General features: G+C 46.9%; 1 protein-coding gene across 1 annotated transcript in view; it reads right to left on the reverse strand.

The window, feature by feature from the left end:
* Positions 1–18,612, reverse strand: part of LOC135819276 (unconventional myosin-If-like) — a 33,117-nt gene extending 14,505 nt beyond the window's left edge. Inside the window, exons 1-17 of the mRNA XM_065332453.1 lie at positions 18,196–18,612; positions 17,844–17,963; positions 16,520–16,609; positions 13,902–13,996; positions 13,138–13,315; positions 11,609–11,686; positions 11,069–11,153; positions 10,342–10,445; positions 7,263–7,395; positions 6,834–6,897; positions 6,069–6,189; positions 5,490–5,657; positions 4,907–4,990; positions 4,436–4,522; positions 3,775–3,944; positions 3,403–3,484; positions 2,581–2,687 (exon numbers count right to left, since the gene is read on the reverse strand). Of these exons, the coding sequence (XP_065188525.1) occupies positions 2,581–2,687; positions 3,403–3,484; positions 3,775–3,944; positions 4,436–4,522; positions 4,907–4,990; positions 5,490–5,657; positions 6,069–6,189; positions 6,834–6,897; positions 7,263–7,395; positions 10,342–10,445; positions 11,069–11,153; positions 11,609–11,686; positions 13,138–13,315; positions 13,902–13,996; positions 16,520–16,609; positions 17,844–17,963; positions 18,196–18,201 (1,772 nt within the window). The 5' untranslated portion in view covers positions 18,202–18,612. The remainder of the gene's footprint in view (positions 1–2,580; positions 2,688–3,402; positions 3,485–3,774; positions 3,945–4,435; positions 4,523–4,906; positions 4,991–5,489; positions 5,658–6,068; positions 6,190–6,833; positions 6,898–7,262; positions 7,396–10,341; positions 10,446–11,068; positions 11,154–11,608; positions 11,687–13,137; positions 13,316–13,901; positions 13,997–16,519; positions 16,610–17,843; positions 17,964–18,195) is intronic.
* Positions 18,613–21,200: the final 2,588 nt, after the last annotated feature.

The following is a 21,200-nucleotide window of genomic DNA, read 5'->3' on the forward strand; positions in this document are numbered from 1 at the left end:
ACAATTCCGCAAAACTTAGCGAATTGCAAATCTTTGTCGGTAACATCCGAAGAATAAAGTCTTTCCGCATCCGAATATTTTTCATCACCCTCTTTCTTCGGCGCTTTCGGATATGTCAGCGCGTATCGCACTATCGGCGAGTAGTTTGTGAAATGTTGTCCGATACCGCTCGATATCTTGATATTTTTTATCGATAACTTGCAACCGGGTTTGAGACCATTGCATATTATCGATGTCGGAGAAAACATCGTCCTATTTTCCACAACATGTCCTATCCACTTCAGTGATCATGTTGTTACTAACATCGGACGCTGGGTTCTGTTCTCGACATCCAGTGCGAAAGATATTTTGTTATACCCTTCTTTCAGTGACATAATATTCAGTGGTATTGTGCTTCGAATATTGTGACAAATCATCTCGGGAAGTAAATGATTATCCGAGCAAACGATATTCTCGGAGTTATTTATCAGGTCCATGCAATATCCCGTGCTTCTATCACATATCCCCCAGCAGGTTGCATAGAAAAACGGTTGCGGAAATCCATCGATATCGAACTCCAATGTCATTGGACAGACCGCATTTATTTCGTTTATTGTTAGTGGAGTGTCCTTGGAAAACATGGAGTTGATAGTTTCCTGAACATTTCCACCCGGATCTTCCACAATCTCGTGTCTGGAGTATAGAATTTTTCGAGACATGTCGTATACGATTCTAACAGCAATGATTCAAAAATCACCAACGTTTGATTATCATTAATAAAAAATAAGCCAAAGGGATTACAGCTATCAATCATCATGGATGGAAGACTGGACATCACTGATGTTCTGCCAGAATACGTCGATTATGCGCATGTCTTGCGGATCTTGAGACATGGAACACCTTTACCATATCTTGTCCGATTCGTTCGTTCTGGTCATGGAGATCTACTCGATGTTATCGGCCAGACGATTAAGCACCTCATCCCACTGATAGGCCTGGCGAGTGACAAAAGTCTGAATTCATACGATAGGGAAATGTTGATGCGACTTATTGTCCTAAACACTATTGCACTGCACTGTGTTATTGACAAGAAAATGCATCTCGACCCCGAAGACTTTCCACTCAAGCTTCGCAAGGCGTTTGCTACAATCGAATCGTTTGCCATGTTCTGCTTACAATATTCCGACTCCCACGACGTTTTCATAAACAGTGGTATGCGGAGAGTGACTAAAGAACATGCGGAGCAGTTCCTAGCGTATCGCGAAAGAGTGCGGTTCATCGGTCATCCGAATACCCTGGATTCGTCTCTAGGACGTGTGATAGACGACAAACGCAATCCGTGCCCACTTCCGGGAACATTGTCGAAAGACGTGAGGATACTGCGTACGTCGGTAAGGAAACTCGTGACGAAGTATGTGAGTACGATGAACCAAACCTACAGTTTGTATACGAATCAGTGTCCAATGACAAATCTTAAGGCGTTCATCATGAATGCCTACTCGAGTACGTCGGAATTTGCTGATCATGTTTGGACTTTGTCTCCCACGATGGATTCGGTTATCCCGAAAAATGACACAGTCAGCGCTGGTACATTCATGAAGGAGCGTGATCATCCGATCACATTACGAGGATCGCAACTACACATCAAGGATTGGTCGAACGACTCCCTCAACAAAGCGTACTACGACACGCAAATATTGCCTTACTGGATGTTTTCGTCGAGTTACGAGAGAATGATGAGTGGATTGTTGATGGATGACCTAAACTTCACACTGCATGGATTTGGGAAAAGAGACAGCGCGAAATCCTCGGAGAGATCAATGCTCCTGAAAGACATTGACATGCCTACATTGGAGTATACTTTGAGAAAAGTTCCGCTAGCACTTCAGGACCGTGTCAAGGAGTTGCGGACAAAGTACAAAGGCGATCCGGAAATGGCAATCATGCTTTCTAGGTACACTGGCGACGATATGTTCGTCAAAACCAGCGGTTACAGCATTGCGAACTGTTTTCTCGCAGAACCACTTCCCGAAGATGTGCAATGTGTTTCTGCCGCCCTCAACGGACATCTCGCTGGGAAGAAGTTCCTGGAATTACTGAGTAGTCTGAGACCGCTGCGGAAGAGGATCGATCATATCGCACCCGGCACATAATTGGAGCGTACCGGCATTCGCTTCATCGATGGATGGAATAGACTGATGGAATACTTATACAAGTTTCACTTTGTGTGTGCACAGGCGTTGTACATGACGAACTCGATTCTTTCACCGATCAGATCTCGGTCGATGGAACCCGGTGATTGCATCAATCACAGTCTATCGGACAAACTGAAACAATTCCGAGATATCGTTCATGGTATCGTGGTGAAGGAACTCATGAACCTACACGAAGATTGTGGTGTGTTCGGTGACAATTACAATCCGGATTTGGACAGACTCTTCATGATGTATGGTAGAGAACTTGATGCCGAGGAAGATTCTCCGCGAAGACATTTCACTCTCGGAGTGCGTTCAGAGTTCATGCGTGCCGAAACGCATAATCAAACCTCACCAAAAACAACCCCCGTCAAATTGAGTCATGTTTAGGTCCAAGGTTGTTTACCTGTTCTCATCCCAGTCGTGCGGTTTCTTGGTTTCGTTGGGCTTGATGCAACGCACGTAGCTCGGCTGGCACTTCATCAACGTGTCCACAAGTACGTTGGCTTGAGTCTGCAAGGAAACAGAACATGCAGTAGAAAAACAGACTCTCACGAAATCGTTCTGGAATTCCCGGGAAAATGGACTAGCATGTCTATCTTCACCTTCTTATGGATATTCAGTCATCCATTGTAAAACCAGCACGTTTAAGCCAGCATGATTTTCCGGATACGAGAGACCCTACACCATCACAAATGCAAGCTGTCTCTTTGCTGGACACTGCCATATCTCAATCAAATTTTCGGCCAGGAGCCGCCATTATCAATTGCCGGCCTGCCAAGAAGCCCCGATCAGGATAATATAAACTGTGCAGCAAAGAGACCACTGGCTTTGAGGACGATGCGGGGTTTTCCGTGTAATGAAGTGGCTGCAGTGGAGCTAGTGCACCTTGAGAAAGGATTTTCCGGAACCAAACAAGTTCCATTCAAGCACATTCACAACACCAGACCTGATTTGTTATCCTAGCATGTACTGAGGAAATATACCCAAACAACATTGTAGGTACTGTGTTGCATGACAGTCTCATTGAGAGGGAAAAGTGTGCGGAATGCACACAGTGCAAACAGGCAAGCACACACAATGCAGACCAGCATACACACACACCGTGCAGACAAGCACACAGGCCAGACCAGCAAAAGCTCAAAGTCGTAACATTGACACGTCCCACCTGCATTTCTTACCAGCGGTATTACAAACTGGAAAAAAAGATTGGTGAATGTCAACTCACCCTGATCTTGGAGCCGAATGTTGTCGGTCGTCCCTTGGACTTCTCCTTTGTCTTCTCTGGGAAGAGGCTGACTAAGAAGGGGCTGCAGAGGCAAAACAGCACACACATGTACTACATGTCAGGATGGGCAAAGGACCAGGAGAGCGTGAAGAGCAGGCGACGAAACACAGCCATTTCCCTGTACATTGGCTGCACATCAAGCTGCGGTTTGCATGCCGGTCAGGTGGTAAGGTGGCGCGCACGGGGCATGCTTAGTTACTGTACATTTACGAATATCCTTATTCCACGTAGACGAAAAACAATTCTTTTTCCGGTCTGCATAATTTGAATATTCGAATAATTTGAATGTTTCTTTTCGGCACCAATTCTTACATGTTGCTGCTCTGCATGAGCTCGATGAGATCGGTGAAGAGTACGTCACGGTTACGTTCACAGAAGCCCTCGGCATCGTACGTCACCTTTCCAGCGTAATGCTGCACGGTGAAGCCAGCGCTGAACAGGTTGAAGTGGTTGGCACCGGGCAGCGTAGCTCCCATGAGTTTCTTTCAGAGATAAACACAAGCAGACAGAGCGGTATGGTTAGGGATACGTACACGACCTGGTGACAGGAAACTAGCACTCTCCAGGAAAGTCTTTTCTCGATCAACATGAAGATACAGTAGTCTAAGACCTGTTCAGCAGAGCAGGTCGTAGAGGCATGCCACTGCACATCCCGTACAGTCTTTTGTAAAGACGTTGGATCCGGCACTAGTGACACTACACAATATGTACAAGAACAACTGCTGGATCAGTATGACACAGGGTACAGAAACTGAGCACCTGGCCAAATGCCCTCTTCCCATCAGCATAGATCAGGGACATGGGAAAAGCCCTAGTGGTACCTATGAGAATATAATTATACACTAAGCCGGGCCGTGAAGAATAATAACATACGCGATGAGGAAACAGAGCCTGCATGGTAATTATCAGTTGAAGATCGCAATCAATCAAGCCTGCCTGTCTGCACGCTAGTAAAGCTAGGTCCGACACTCACCTCCAGCAGTTTGCTATCAGCACCGTCAGTCTGGGCATGCATGGTGGCGCAAACATCGTCCATCACTGACACAATACCCGGCGGTTTCTGAGATCAAAGCAGACAGACACGGAGTGTACACATGCACGCGAGCGCACACATGCATACGAGCGCGTACACAAACACACACACACACAGCAGATAACACCAAAATTAACTGGTAGAACCAATGGCACCATAAAAAGAGGATTTCACATGTGAATCAGAATGTCACAAGTCCCCCTAGATTTTGAGAGAGTGCATATAGTTCACATTTGAACTAAATAGATATGTTAGCAGTGCTTGTTTTAGGGGACACAATACAAGAATATTGGAGAGCCATGACAAAAAAATGTATGTCAACAGGCAAAAGAAGATTCCATCAATGCATCTGCGTGCAGGCATGTGCGCACGCCCACGCACACATGAACGGGCATGTGTGTTTTAACTCACCTTGCTTTCGATCAGCTCACACACAACTTTGTTGTTGAAGAAGTCAATGGGCGTCCACTTAATGCCTTCTGAAACATATTCATCCTACAGGCATGATGTCAAACACAATCAAACAGTGGATACTACTTAAAAAAAAACATACATTGGCAGCGTTCGGCCAAAAAAGATAATTCAGCAAAACAAAGGATGAAAAGTGTTTTCCACCGGAGACAAAGAAAGAAAGAAAGAAAGAGAGAGAGAGATACAGAGGGAGAGAGAGAGAGAGAGAGAGAGAGAGAGAGAGAGAGTGTGTGTGTGTGTGTGTGTGTGTGTGTGTGTGTGTGTGTGTGTGTGTGTGTGTGTGTGTGTGTGTGTGTGTGTGTGTGTGTGTGAGCCTAGCTAGACAAAAATGAGTGAAAGCAACCTGATAGGAATGACCAATGGTTTTAAAATATATTCCCTCTGGGAGTTGTTACCGGTCGGTCCCATGCCAGGAACGTAAGCATGGTTTGTTGACGTGAGCAGTAGCAAAGCACACATGTCTTGAGTCGTAGTCCAGCGGCAATTGTCTTGTGAAATCATCAATGCACTAGCCAATGCATACCTGCTCAGCTTTCAGTGTCAGCTCAATGAAGATCTGCTGCAGCTTCTCGTTGACAAAGTTGATGCAGAACTGTTCGAAGCCGTTCTTCTTGAAGATCTCAAAACCATAGATGTCCAGGACACCGATGGTATTGTCGAAATTTTTCGTCGTCATAGCTTGATTGACGGACTGAAAGGAGACACAGACACACAAACAAGTTCGACACCGAGTACTGTGAATTAGGAGTGTGTTGCATGGGAAAGTGGCGTACGTTTCCATCCCAAACCTTTCCAAACACCTGAGAGTCTTGTGACAGCGGGAAACGCATAGTGAACAACTTCCTCCGAGTTCCACGTTTTTAGAACAGTGTGGTTTGACTAGTGTTTATCACATCAGTGCTGATCAATTATCACAACACACAACACATAAGTTACAGAAATCAAGTATCTTTCTTCTACTGTACAAAGTGGATAATTCAAAGAAACGACGCATACCAGTCACGCATTCATACTTGTTGTGTGTGTGTGTGTGTGTGTGTGTGTGTGTGTGTGTGTGTGTGTGTGCCTTTTGTGCATGTGTGCATGCATATAAACAGCTTACCTCGACAAGCAAGTCAAAGACACGGGCGTAGAGCGACTTGGTTAGGGCATCTCTTGCCTGTCCAGCCTGCTCCGGGTTGAAGAGGACATCTGTGCTCTCACCCCGTACCGTCATCACACGGCTAGCAACATTGTGCCGCAGCAGGAGCAAGCAGCAACAGCAGAAAGGACATGTCAGCAACAGGGCAAACTGTGAAGGAAGGCAGCCCGCAACACGAGCTACAGAACTGGCCAAAGAATGCAACCTCGTGTATAAAATAGCGTTGCCGGGCGCTACTCAGCCCTAGCCCTATGCATACTGGTGTGTGCACTTGAACGCGCCGTTACTTTATTCATGAGGTTGGATTTCTCTGCCCAGCAGTGTACATACTGCAAGTTGGGCTCTGTGTCCCACCAGGCTACTGTATGACATGTTATTAGAACGAGTCGCAAATTTAACGATTGTCCAAAATTCATAGGTTAACGAGAAGATATGTTAACGATCTTGCAGTATTCTGCCATATCCACACACAGGATATATGAAGCAGTACGGCCTCAACGGATCTTATTATAACGAAGAAATGTCATCCGTTAAAACGTTAGATTTGCTTCCTCGTTATATATACATGTCTTACAGTATGCCAGAATAAGCAAAATCACACCACCATGTACAATAGCACTCCTGTCAGGTATGCACACGCAGAGGTCCCCTAGAGCTAATCCAGCTAGCATGACGTAGCTCGGGCAGAGAGAACAACAACAGCGCAATCCAGACACACGCCATTACCTGGTTAGCTTGGTGGTGAGCTGTGTCTCATCGATGCCAAACAGATACGAAGGAAACTGCAGGTCTACATTTGCACAGAAAAGCAGCACAAGAAAGACAACATATTGACGTAGTGCAGAACTACTAATGCCAGCACTGGGTGCATATTGAGGATTGGCAAACAGGTGCGGAGCATTCGCAATCCCAGATGAGCTGATTACGACAGAGTAACGGCGGACACAATGTTCGATTGGTCTGGCCATACCATGGTCCTTCATACTTTGCAATATAGCAGATACAAATGACCTCGGAAATAAACAAGGGTTGGCCACCGAACAGTTGTTCCGACAATGGCCTGACCAACCGGACCGGTTCCACCGTCCCTGTAATAAGCACAACACAAGGGGGGAATTTAGCACAGCTGCGAGAAATCATTTGCAATGTACTTACACGTTGCGTCAGCAGGGGCGGCATAGTTGCCGTTTTCCACAAAGGACACGTTGCCAAGGTGAAGAATGGCCGCCACAATGGAGATGACGTAGTACTGCTCATCAGCTGTCAGACCAATTGTGTTCATAGCACTCTGGAACAACAGTATAGGCAATACATATAATAATGTTCATAGCACTCTGGAACAACAGTATAGGCAATACATATAATACATACATAATTATGCACACACAAACACACAGTGAGGAAATGAACCCTTGCAGGATACCAGATCAAGAATTGCCCCAAAGTGGTATACATATTTCTAATTCAGGACAATCAAGAGAAGCTGCAAAGCCAACATAGGTCTGTGCCATCTTCACAGATATTGCACATCATATTGGTCTGAAGCATTACAGGGACAGTTAAGAGAGCATGTCTGAGAATACCAAAGTATGTGTGCAAGTGGATCTCTCCGATTTCGCTCAAAATTTGCAGGTAGGTTCCCTTTGGGATGTGGATCGATTGGGCAAAGCCCTTGGAAAAGTTTCTGAAGGGAACCTTGAAATTTGCATACCCTCAAAAATGGCCGAAATATCACATTATTTATGGGTCTAGAAACGAGTCACGCCACAGCGTATACGAACAAGCTATGAACAAAACTCTATCAAGCCAACATTGCCTCACCTTAGAAGAGTTCCTGGAGCAGTACCGCTTAGCCACGCCAGCATCCCAGAAGACGAGGTCCATCACCCCCTGACGCCACAAATGGTCGTCTTGAAAATAGCCAATTTACAAGCGCTGGCAAAACAGCCAGCTACGTCCTCAATTGGCCAGAACTATACACCGGCAGATAGTAGAACACCTCTTCTAGCGCTGAGGACATGCCCCCATCTTCCTTTTGGGGTTTTCTTGAAATAAACTTTTTTGAATTTTTCCACTCGACCATGCTGAAATACGGCCAAAGTCATACCTGCGCAGGAAAGCTCGCCCCTCCGCGACGTCTCCTCAGCAATTTCTACTCCAACACTACTCCCAAGGCCGCAGAACAAAGTGTAGTGTTGACTCTGACAAGGAAAAGCAGCGGTGATCACTTGTCACTCCAAACGACAAGCTTCTCCTTGCGCCACCAATAATTTTTTGTGCGACTGTTGATGCAAAAGTGACTGAAGGCCTGAGCGCAGTTTTTGAATTTTATTGCAAGATGCACGGTGAAATCATGTGCCTTGTGACGCAAGAATGCCAAGTCGCATGGCCCACGGCTCACGAAATTTCAGAGTGACCTTTGTCAAGCGCGCTTGTTACTCGCCTTGAACGCCCGTGGCTGTGGCGTTGGTCTGGAAGTGATCACACTTGTGTTGTTACTGCACTCAAGAACACGCTGACCGTGTTGTAGGCCTACGAACTGGGACTTTCCCTGACCATGTACGTCGAAGACCAGGCAAATGATGATGAAATCACATTCTTTATGACGTAAGAAATCTCTCATGCAGTTCACGCGACAAGTGCGTGCAGCCAGTGCTGCTCGCGTGCCAGTCAACACAAAGGGACCGATCTAGCCGCTTTTGTTGAGCATCGACATGAAAACTAGGGACTTTTACTGTTGGACTATGTTCGGGATTGCAGAAGGTAAGTGTGAAAGACGAATAACTCTCCATGCTGTACGGGGCATATTTCAACGGCTTGCTGCCATTGCAACACTCCTAGGACAGTTTGTGGGGGTTCTCAGCAGATCAAGGAGGAAATGCAGCTCATCTCACCTCTGCCATCATGGTCTGTTCCGAGTAGCGTTCCAGACACGTTCGCGATCGATGGCTGCGTATCGTGATGCAGGAAGCGTCATCCTACGTCACAGAGCACGCGATCTCACCGTGTATCTTGCAATAAAATTCAAACACTGCGCTCAGGCCTTCAGTCACTTTTGCATCAACAGTCGCACAAAAAATTATTGGTGGCGCAAGGAGAAGCTTGTCGTTTGGAGTGACAAGTGATCACCGCTGCTTTTCCTTGTCAGAGTCAACACTACACTTTGTTCTGCGGCCTTGGGAGTAGTGTTGGAGTAGAAATTGCTGAGGAGACGTCGCGGAGGGGCGAGCTTTCCTGCGCAGGTATGACTTTGGCCGTATTTCAGCATGGTCGAGTGGAAAAATTCAAAAAAGTTTATTTCAAGAAAACCCCAAAAGGAAGATGGGGGACATGTCCTCAGCGCTAGAAGAGGTGTTCTACTATCTGCCGGTGTATAGTTCTGGCCAATTGAGGACGTAGCTGGCTGTTTTGCCAGCGCTTGTAAATTGGCTATTTTCAAGACGATCATTTGTGGCGTCAGGGGGTGATGGACCTCGTCTTCTGGGATGCTGGCGTGGCTAAGCGGTACTGCTCCAGGAACTCTTCTAAGGTGAGGCAATGTTGGTTTGATGGAGTTTTGTTCATAGCTTGTTCGTATACGCTGTGGCGTGACTCGTTTCTAGACCCATAAATAATGTGATATTTCGGCCATTTTTGAGGGGTATGCAAATTTCAAGGTTCCCTTCAGAAACTTTTTCAAGGGCGTTGCCCAATCGATCCACACCCCAAAGGGAACCTACCTGCAAATTTTGAGCGAAATCGGAGAGATCCACTTGCACACATACTTTGGTATTCTCAGACATGCTCTATTAAGTAACAGCAAGAGTACATAACCCCCAGAGTGTGCAACGCCTGGTCCAGCTCTGCATAGGGTCTTGGTCGAGTGTAATCGGGTCTTTGCGTCATAATACCGTACACATCTGAGGGGAACCCAGGGAGTCGCGGGGACTCTCGGATCAAAAACAACGGTGCCCTGCCTCGAGACCGGCCTTGCGCTGGTGTGGAGTGTACGCATGACATCAGAAGATCCGACTACGCTCAACCAAGACCCTATGCAGAGCTGGATCCGGCGTTGCACACTCTGGGGGTTATGTACTCTTGGTAAGAGCAATGGACGGAGACAAGCAAAGCTTCATGCAGACACATGGACACACACACAACACACAGTGACACCCCCCCCCCCCACACACACACACACATCCACACAAACATGTATACGCCCATGCACACACGCACACAGTCAATGAGTACACACCCTCATTTCATTGTAGTCGTCGATATCGCAGATGCCGTCAACAGTGTATGTTCCACTCTGGTTCAGATAGTAGAAGTAATCAGGTGTGGAGAGACCAAGAGCCTCTGTACAGCCATACAGAAATACAAGTGACACGAGAAAGGATAAATACAAGAGAATAGAGTCACAGAGGGATAGGTTGAGAGATAGAGAGAGAGAGAGAGAGAGAGAGAGAGAGAGAGAGAGAGAGAGAGAGAGAGAGAGAGAAAGGGGGGGGGAGAGAAAGAGATTGATAGGTTGAATTCGATAGATAGATAGATAGAGAGAGAGAGAGAGAGAGAGAGAGAGAGAGAAAGAGAGAGAGAGATTGAGTTCGATAGATAGATTGATGGAGAGAGAGAGAGAGAGAGATAGAGAGAGAGAGAGAGTGATCCATGCGGAACCTTTACGGCTCGCACGAAATCCAGTCAGACTGACTTTCCCGCATATCCGTAGGAACGCCACCATCCTCAACGATCAAGGCGCAGACGCAGTTCATAAAGTGGTGGGAGATGAGTGAATCAGACAAGCCCACTAGAAGGTGGTTCTCGTAACACCCATAATCCCATTTTCTGATCTATGTTAGGATAAGCAAGTATGGTAGTAGATTGACATCTTGGGATACTGGTAACAGCACCACGATTAAAGGTGCGAGGGAAGATAGAAACACATGCACACACACAGTGTGGGCGTGATTCACAACACTGACCTTTGTCACTGTCCGTGGCACCAGCCAACAGCTGGTAGAAGATATGGAAGTTTCTCTCGCTGGGGTTCTGGCTCACCACACGCGACTGCAGATCAGATTACAACAACAGTATCAGTTACAAACCCCGGCCATCATTGTACATGGGCAAGATCTTCAAACTAAATGAGCATGCTAGAGATGACTGCGCTGAGAGAACAATAAGGGATGTGGACAAGAACACTGTGGATATATTGTAGTAACCCACATATAGGCGCATGCGCCTGTATTCGGATATAAGCGCACTCTCACTTACAAGCGCATGCTCTTATAGGCGAAGCACTACCAAAATTATCACTTTCACACAATCACGGATAAAAGTCTGCAAACAGCATACAGGAACCATGAAACTGACACTTCAAGACCTAGTCAAACACAAAGACTCCGGGAAACGAACTCTGATCGCGCATGCGCGTTTAGGTGAAAAGATTCATTTTTGAAAATTGGATTCGTAGCAAATATATATGTGCGCTATTACGGTAGTACTGCTGATACACCACATACCTTCTCAAGCAAGAACTGGGAAATCTTGCCACCGATCGGTGTGCCGCCACCAGCAAACTGCATTTCCACATACTTTCCCTGCAGACCAGAACAAAGCAAACACATTGTCAGAACTAATTCACAAATGGCACTATCCAAGAATTTAAAAAAATTCACAGTTTGCGTCACTCGGCTAGAGGCGGAGTTTTCCGCATCGTAGGAACGCCACCACCCTTCAAGGATCACTATCCAAGAGACCCATGTTATTCCAGTTTAATATTCCTCATCCACCGGGACTCCACAGGTGAAGAGTTCATGATACAACCAACAGTGAAGGAGACAATTGCAACAGTTCCTTTCAAGACAGTGAGCTTTGCATAAATGATGTATGTGTGTGTGTGTGTGTGTTTGTTTGTGTGCGTGTGTTTGTATGTATGGGTGTGTGTGTTTGTGCGCGCCCGTGAGGATAGGGCACAAAACAGAGGTGCCGAGTGTTATGAATGATCTCTGCATGGGCTGTGCAAGCACAGTGCAATAGTAAGGCACGGATTAGTTATCAAGTGTGCATGGTTTATGCATGAGCAATAGGCATTCATAACGCAACATGTAATTAAAGGGGAAGTTAAGGCAAAAATTAAAATTTCACCAGTTGTAGTCTTCGGGGTGCTGAGTCGAATGGTCTTGGTCCGAGGAAGCTGAGACGCTCCCTTCCTACTTGAATCCCAATTGAACTCGCGCACTTCCACCGAAACTGGGTGACTGCGCCCTACGGATGGGGATTTGTATGCAAAATGTCACTAAAAGCGCCATTTCGTTCTTATAAAAGCAAGGATGACCGCGATTGGCCCATATGTTGTACTCTTTTGGACGCTGAGTCGACTGGTTTTGGTCCGAAAAGGCTGCGATGCAGCGTTCCTCCTTTATTTCCAATCGAACATGGTTGAAGAAGCGGTCACGTGCTCCTGGGTGCCGAAATCACCTGGTCACCACGCCAGCAGGCGACAACTTTCACACCAAGGTTCAACTCGAGTTCAACTCGAGTGACAAGACTGCACCCAAAAAAGGTCAAACAGGCTAGTAAGTTGTACCCTGCAGGCACGGTGACCAGGTGACTGGTACGCAGGAGCACGTGACCACTTGTTCGACCATGTTCGATTGGGAATAAAGGAGGAACGCTGCATCGCAGCCTTTTCGGACCAAAACCAGTCGACTCAGCATCCAAAAGACTACAACATATGGGCCAGTCGCGGTCATCCGTGCTTTAATAAGAACGAAATGGCGCTTTTAGTGACATTTTGCATACAAACCCCCATCTAGTAGGGCGCAGTCACCCAGTTTCGGTGGAAGTGCGCGAGTTCGATTGGGATTCAAGTAGGAAGGGAGCGTCTCAGCTTCCTCGGACCAAGACCATTCGACTCAGCACCCCGAAGACTACAACTGGTGAAATTTTAATTTTTGCCTTAACTTCTCCTTTAATGATAAATTCAGAATGATTTCTGTTCCTGTCTACATGAAGGAACAACCACAAAAAGTACCACAACTTCACTTACAAATCGACTAGAGTTGTTATTTCGCGACGTCTTGGCGTTTCCAAACGCTTCCAGCAGCGGGTTGGACTGCAAGATGACATCCTTGACACGCTGCACAGCATCACCACCTCCGGATACCTTGGTGATGTAATTCATGATGAACTTAGCTGCCACGGTCTTGCCAGCACCGGACTCTCCACTACGTGTGTGTGCGTGCGTGTGTGTGTGGGTGTGTGTGTAGGGCAAGAATATGGAAAAAGGGAACAAAACAAGAGGTGAGGTCAACAGCCACAAGAGGACAATGAGAGTACTCGGTACACAATTGAAAGCAGATGACAGACAGGAGAGGGATACGAAGGGAGGGAAAAGACAGGCAGAATGATCATTTCTTCTCATAACCGGTGAAAAATGTTGGTCCTCACTAGCAGTCAGACCACTACTTTTGTGAATAATCATCGGAGAAACAATCACTCGTCTTCCAGGACCCCCCCCCCACACACCCCCCCCCCCCCCCCACACACACACACATACACACAGACCCACACATACATACCCCACCCACACTTACTCCCACACAAAGACGAAGCACAGAAGAAAAGAAATGGACAGGGTATGTACTGGTGCGTGCCCATGTGTATGTGTGAGAAGAACAGAGGGAGAGCGAGCGAGCGAGCGAGAGAGAGAGAGAGAGAGAGAGAGAGAGAGAGAGAGAGAGAGAGAGAGAGAGAGAGAGAGAGAGAGAGGAGAAAGGGGGGGGGGAGCAGATAAGGAAGACCAGAACTTACGAGATAATAACACACTGGGGTTCCTTGTCAATAACCATGTTGCGGAACATGTTGTCCGTAACAGCATAGATGTGAGGAGGGTTTTCATAGCTTGCCTGCACATTCACAGTAATAGGCAATGCAAACAAAACTTTTTTTACAGTACGAGGAAGAAAAGAGAAAACTCCGTTACAAATTGAATTAGTCTTGTAAGGATGCATCTGCTGAGGATTTACTTTAGCAAGTAATAAAAAGAATGTATAGGGTGTGGAGTGGTGACGAAGTCATCACGCCTGGTTTGGCACTATCTACAGACGCGCCTGTGGAGGGGGTGAACAAGGAAGCAGGGATGCGGAGTCGACGCTTGCTGCTTGTGCATGTTAGCGCCGACTTGTGAACTGGGGTGATGTGGGCGCGTAACTTTAGGAAGTACTAGTAATCGAAGAAACCCAGTCAATCCCACAATAGTACATTACAGCTAGAGTGTGCAACTACGCACAGCTTCGCATACTGAGGTCTGCTGCAGCCAAAGTCCAGATGTTCCACATCAATAGTATACTGTAAAAGCCATAAAGAAGTGCTAAATCTAACGAGTTAACGCGGAGAAATCTGTCGTTAAAATGGAAATCGTTATACAGAAATCGATACATATACTGTTCCATTGAGCGTTGAGAATGAGTAAGAATTACTTTTGGTACACGTAAAAAAATTAGTAAATCATTATACAGTTGTGGCAAGTGAAATCCAACACTTGGCATAAGGGACTGCACCATGCAGTCTGCAGCCCTGCATACGTACAGTACATGTGTTCCATACAACTTTATCTGTTTCATGACAAAACTCGTACTCATCACAGTCAAAGTTCAAAAGGTGCTGGCAAATATGAATGGGGATTGGATACCAATACTCCTTATGTGTACCTTGTTTGTGAACTGTGTGTATCTACGCTGTGACCTTTTGATCTGTTTGGGATGCATACGGCTCTATAGTACAAATTAGATGCAGTGCATTACATCATTGGTGTCTATTTGTGGCGCTGTCCCCTATGGCAAGTGTCGGATTTCACTTGCCACAACTGTATATGCACCTCGTTAGAATAATGGCGTTTACAGTACTGTTTTAGCAGAAATATTCGTCTGGAATTTAATTTCGTCTTTTTCGTCCAAGAGCTTTTGGACTAAATTAAATGTAGGACGAATATCGATTTGTCCAGCTTTTCTATACACTCTTATGATCCATGGACGAAATTTTCAACTGGACGAACTCCTTTTCTTTGGAGTTGGACGAAATTATTGACCGACGAAATGTTCTGCCTCTACAGTACTCAGGTTGCTACAGCTGCGCTCAGTGGAATCCGACCAACAGTGCACACGTTGTGTCCTCAAGTTGCACAGTCCTAGACGCCCTGGAAGTGGTACTAATGCGGCTGGCCGTACACAAGTCATGTGCAAATACTAGCGTGTCATCTGAATTGGTACAGGGCGTCAGCTTTGCACTTGTGCATGTACATGTAAGTGAAATCCAACCCCATGCTCCTAACTCTTGCCCTGGACCCGTTCCCATCACTTCTATCACTGTATTTGTATATGTTTACGTCCAGCAGCAGTCACGCCACTTCCAGGGCAGCAAGGACAGTGCAAGACCACGGTGCCAACATCTAATAATGGACTTTGCGTTGGATTTCATCTAGCATAACTGTAAATGCAGTTGGCGGGGGATAAGTCACGGTGGAATGGTACCCCGTGGCACTCATCTTCATCTGCCGAGCCGCGTCCTTGACTTATCCCCTGCAGGGTGAACATGAGTATCGAACTGTCTACCGTCTTTCTGGCATTACCACTTGCACTTGACAATAGAAGCTTTCCATATGTGCAGTTACTCAAGCGGGATTCGCAGAAGCTTTTTGTGCGATGCGACACGCGATGCGACGTGATCTGCGACGGATGCGAACTCGCGAAATACCATTCACAGAAGAAGTCAGCGGTGCGACAACGCCTTGCTGATTTGGCGCGAAGTTCAATGCAGGTGGGTACGTCACCACGGTACTAGTATTCGCGTGGTTTGGTACAACTTGTACAAATTTATAAGCAACTCTTGAACCTTTGTACAACTTTGCTGTAGAAAAGGTCAAAATCGTACGCCAAATCGCTTGTCGCATCGCAAAAGTTGAGCCAAGCTCAACTTCTGCAATGGCCCAGTTGCGGCAGTTGCGTGGGGTGTGAGATGGCTGCGAATTGGGGATTTCCCGGTTTCGCGGCTGTCGTATCGCGTGTCGCATCGCAAAAAAAAGCTTCTGTGAATCCCGCTTCAGAGCTATGATGCGTGTTTTTTTGTTTTGTTTTTGAGGTGAACACAGCCAAAGAGTGAATGGATAAGCTAAGAAAGCTAAGTGAACACGGCAAAGTGTGTACAGTGATGACCCTACATTGCCGTAGGGTTGTGCAGGGTGGTGTAGAGTACAGCGTGGGCCCAATGCCAGTCAACTCGCTCACAATACTCACGCATTCCTTATTTGCCAATGTTCACTGGGCGTATACCTTTCAGCCAGAACCATACGCCATCTGCTACCACTGCACAGCAGTTGTGCACTATTGATAGAATCTGTGAAGGAGTGACACGCATAGCCTATGGCAACTTACACATCCTTGGTATTGCCCGATCTCGTTATCGGTGAAGTATGGCATTGCCTTGAACGGGTTGACGGAAATCAACACAGGGCCAATGTAGGTCTTCGCATCAACAAGGAGTCAAGGTTCACGCAGAGACATGTCAATACTTACATGCATAAACAGACTTGTGCGCATGTATCAATGCACGGCTGTGCATGTGTGCGTGTGCGTGCAAGTGCATGTATGTGCATGGCGGTGTATGCGTACGTACGTGTGTGTGCATGTGGGTGGGTGTTGGCACACTCGTGCACACACAGTGCACTTGGTGCCGAACTCGGAGATAACAAACAAAACGCACCAACCCCTGGCATCACAAGCAAGAAAATAACACGTCCCGTTACATGTGCCGTGCGTAGCTCACTGACCTGCTACTTTGACCACTCTGGCAACATGCATGCATGTGTGTGTGTGTAAATGAAAAATAGGGATTCACTGGCCAGAAAAAGCCACTTCAATCAGCTGTGTGGCAGATACAAGGCTAGAAATTAGTGGCGGTCAATTCATCAGCCTTGCAAGCAGTTGAATGGTGTAATCCCAGCACATGTTGCTATGTCTAACATAACTGTTCGCTATCATCGCTTCCGCGATGGGCATATCTGAGGTCTGAGGTGTGTGTGTGTGTGTACGTGAACGAGTGTGCATGTCTGTGTGTGTGTGTGTGCACATGCATGTTTGTGTGCTTGCATCGTGTGTATTCAACATGTTTACCACTACGTAGAACATGCACTGGGTTTGCGTCTGCTTTTCCAATGTCTCTGCCAGTGTATGTGTGTGTGTGTGTGTGTGTATGGGGGGCATCCCACAATGCTGGAGTATACACAGGTCCAATATCAGAAAGTATTTTTTAGCATGGATGTGCTGATTTCTGTGCCCGGGAAGAACTGCGATTGCATGAGGAATTTTCCTCTACCGAGATCGACTCCGAGTGGCCAAAACACGCCAACAGCTGCTTAGCAGAAGTAAGGAAGAGAAGGATGTGTGATGTTCTCAGAACTCTGTCATTGATGGTATGACTGCTCAAAGGCACACTCTGTGTGATGGATTGGAATCTGCTCCTTGCTTGTGCTCAACAGCTGTTCGGACGTAATGAATTAGTCCAGGACTCGCTACTAACACTATGCAGTTTCGGCTTGGATTACAACACAGTCGTGAGCGTGAACAAGTGTCGATTGTACTAGCTCATACATAACAAGCACAGAAAAGCGAACACGCATAAACAAACACTTCCACAGTATACAGCAGCAGACGACCTACGACAAAGTGCACCAAAACACTCAAGCACTGGTTTGGATACGAAAATGAGATCGTCCAGGTAGCGCTTCTTCAGGTTCTCGCAGATGGCAGCTTCTTTGATTTGCGTCAGGAGGGTCATGTCCTCCACGCCACTCTTCTTGACGGTTTTCCCTTGCCAACCCTGACATTGTCACATAGAAACGAAACACACATGGTAATTGGAGGCCGAAAGGAGACTTCACCCCAAATGTCAAATCAAACTTTCGGTTTGTTTTGTGCATGAATCTTGCGAGCGAGCAAGTGAGGGCCAAGCCTTTCACAGTACAAGAAGGACTACATAATTACAGTCAGACAGGTCGCAGAAATGCACCGGAAAAGGGGGCAGAGAGAGAAACGACAGCGAAAGTACTCACCGACATCTTGGATTAGTTCTCTGGCGACGTCTTCAATACAAAAAAATGTGCAAGGACTACTGGGGAGCCGATTGGAACACGGCGACAGGGAGACAATCCGAAGAGAAGCTCAACCTATCCTCCCGGATCAGGGTCCACCACAAACTTTCCTCGTTCGGAAATCTATCGCATCTAAAAGTTCACTACCCCAGCACTATCGCAGGGAATGCTCAACAAGAAGCGATCAATTCACTTCTAATGGCCGGCCATGGTGGCCGAGGTGGGGTCTTCGGTTCCCCTGACAAGGCTGGGAGTATTCTGTTGTTGAGCTCGACAAACAAAAATATAATGGATACTTTACTCGAGTACAACAAGAAAATCAGCCAACAGGCGAAAACGACGTGCTACTTGCTGATGAACGCTGGTGAAAGGACTTTCACCACATCCCGATGTTCACCAGGGAGTAGTACTCCCTGTACAGCACCGGGATGCAGATTCAGACCAGGGAGTAGTACAATACCGGTAATGCGGTAGACGGAGTCTACCACTCCTGATTCAGACAGAGACTCAGTGCGAGGGTGCCGTAAAACCGAGAAATTTTGAAAACCAAAGCCGCGAGCCTTCCGTTTTCTCAGTTTTCCAGCTTTTCAGGTCGAGAGGGAGTCGCACAGGAGCCGTTACACAAGTTTCTATATTGCCGCAGTCCTTTTTTTGCTATTGCCGCATCACTTTTTTGCTATTGCCGCATCATTTTGGCGGTGCCGACGAACACGCTTTCTCGTTTGCTCACGAACTTTCTTCTGCTTCACTACAACTTTCTTTGCACGATCAGCAGCAATCCTGTTTTTCGTCTCCTTTCTCTCCTCATCCTTTCCTTTTTCACTTTCCTTGGGCGTGATTTTCTTCACGCCGAAGGCGAGTAGAGACTTCTGCATTGTCACAAGGAAACTGGTAAAGCACATCGCTCTTCTTCGCAGAACGACCTCGGGAAAGAAGAAACCATTGAGATCGCCAACACTGAATGATGCGCCTTCGAGTGTCAGGACTTCCTGCTGCGTCCAGTTTTGAACTTTTCACCACGCGGTACACATGGTACACGTGCTTTCACAGTTTTCAGCCTTTTTTGCAGTGCAAACTGCAATGAAAAGATCGCCGCACCCCGCCGGACGTGCGTTACGAAGTCAACGAAAATTTGTCGCACTAGCCTGGTCGCGCGTTACGCCGCACCCCCCTGCGTTACGCGTTACGCGGCAACATATATTGCCAGTACGGTAGCTAGATATAGAGAGTGAATGCTTTTTTTTACCACTCCGCCATTCGGCGTTGTTGATGATTTTGACTTCGCAAGGCTAAAGGGGCAATGGTTCTATTGAAGCGAATTTAAAAGCGGGGGAGAGCGAGGGGAGAGAGAGAGAGAGAGGAGAGAGAGAGAGAGAGAGAGAGAGAGAGAGAGAGAGAGGAGAGAGAGAGAGAGAGAGAGAGGGAGAGGGAGAGAGAGAGAGAGAGAGAGAGAGAGAGGAGAGAGAGAGAGAGAGAGAGAGGAGAGAGAGAGAGAGAGCAACTACCCAGGACAGAGAGAGAGAGAGAGAGAGAGAGAGAGAGAGAGAGAGAGAGAGAGAGAGAGAGAGAGAGAGAGAGAGAGAGAGAGAGAGAGGAGAGAGAGAGAGAGAGAGAGAGAGAGAGAGAGAGAGAGAGAGAGAGAGAGAGAGAGAGAGAGAGAGAGAGAGAGAGAGAGAGAGAGAGAGAGAGAGAGAGAGAGAGAGAGAGAGAGAGAGAGAGAGAGAGAGAGAGAGAGAGAGAGAGAGAGAGAAGAGAGAGAGAGAGAGAGAGAGGAGAGAGAGAGAGAGAGAGAGAGAGAGAGAGAGAGAGAGAGAGAGAGAGAGAGAGAGAGAGAGAGAGAGAGAGAGAGATACAAGAGGGAAGCAGTGAGGTTAGGGGCATCGGGGAGATGGATTTGGTGCGTGGTGGGGCGCATCAGCGTGTGGTTGGCCAATTGGGGGTAGCAGCGAAGAACAAATTGCTATTGCATCATAAATTTTAGTATGATGAGCGAGTTTTTTTTCCGCGTCAACCAAGCTAGGGAACACAAAGAGTTCATAGGTGCACAAATACGCAGAGAAGAATACATGACGGAGTGTGTGGACGGGCAAAGTCAGACAGAGCATCAATTTTATTGCAAGGGGTAGGGGACTTGCAGCGAGGCCAGGGGTGAGGGTGCCACGGAGCAGTTTTAGGGATCCGGGAGTGATTCTGGTGCTTCATACTCTGACCTGGCAAGACAAGCCCCTCCTGTACGGGGCAAAGCTAAAGGTACTGTAAAAGCAGAAATTTTCGGTGGTGTTTTATTTTCGGTAACTAACTTACTTCGGTGCCGACAATTTTTAAAATGAAACGCACCGAAATTTTCGGTACAACCGATACTAGTACACCTACCTGGAAAACGGGTTTTACCGAAAATTTCCCCCTACCGAACCGCCGATTTTAGAGACTACCGAAAATATTACACCACCGAAAATTTCTGCTTTTACAGTATGCAGTATTATTGTTAAATTTTTTTGATAGGGCAATCCCCACAGGCCTAAGGCCTTCTTACAGGGTACCCTAAATGTGCCAATACAAGGTAACGGAAGCGAGGAACAGATGTGCAAAGGCGAATGTCAGCAGGTAGAGAGTTCCAACGATCTGAGCCTAGAAAACTAAGAGAAAAAAGACCATACCGATTTGAAGCAGCGGGAAGAGTAAGGGATTTAGAAACTTGAGAGCGTGTGCAGTACTAGCACGATGACTGGGATAGAAGTTCATAAAAGCGGCACTGGTTGGAAGGAGATGAAAGTCTTCACGGCAATGTCAGTTTGCTGCTCAAATCACGCCTGGAATACAGTTCACTGCCCCGTGCCACCAGAGGTCAGGATGCCTGCAATCTTCCCCTTCCCAACATCCGCAGTACTTCGGGATCTCACAGACCAGTTTTTGCTGCTGCTCAGTTGTGGAATCTTTTGCCCTCGTCCTTAAAGTCATGCCCTACC

This window comes from Sycon ciliatum, chromosome 6 (genome assembly GCF_964019385.1).
Source record: "Sycon ciliatum chromosome 6, ocSycCili1.1, whole genome shotgun sequence".
Lineage (NCBI taxonomy): Eukaryota > Metazoa > Porifera > Calcarea > Leucosolenida > Sycettidae > Sycon > Sycon ciliatum.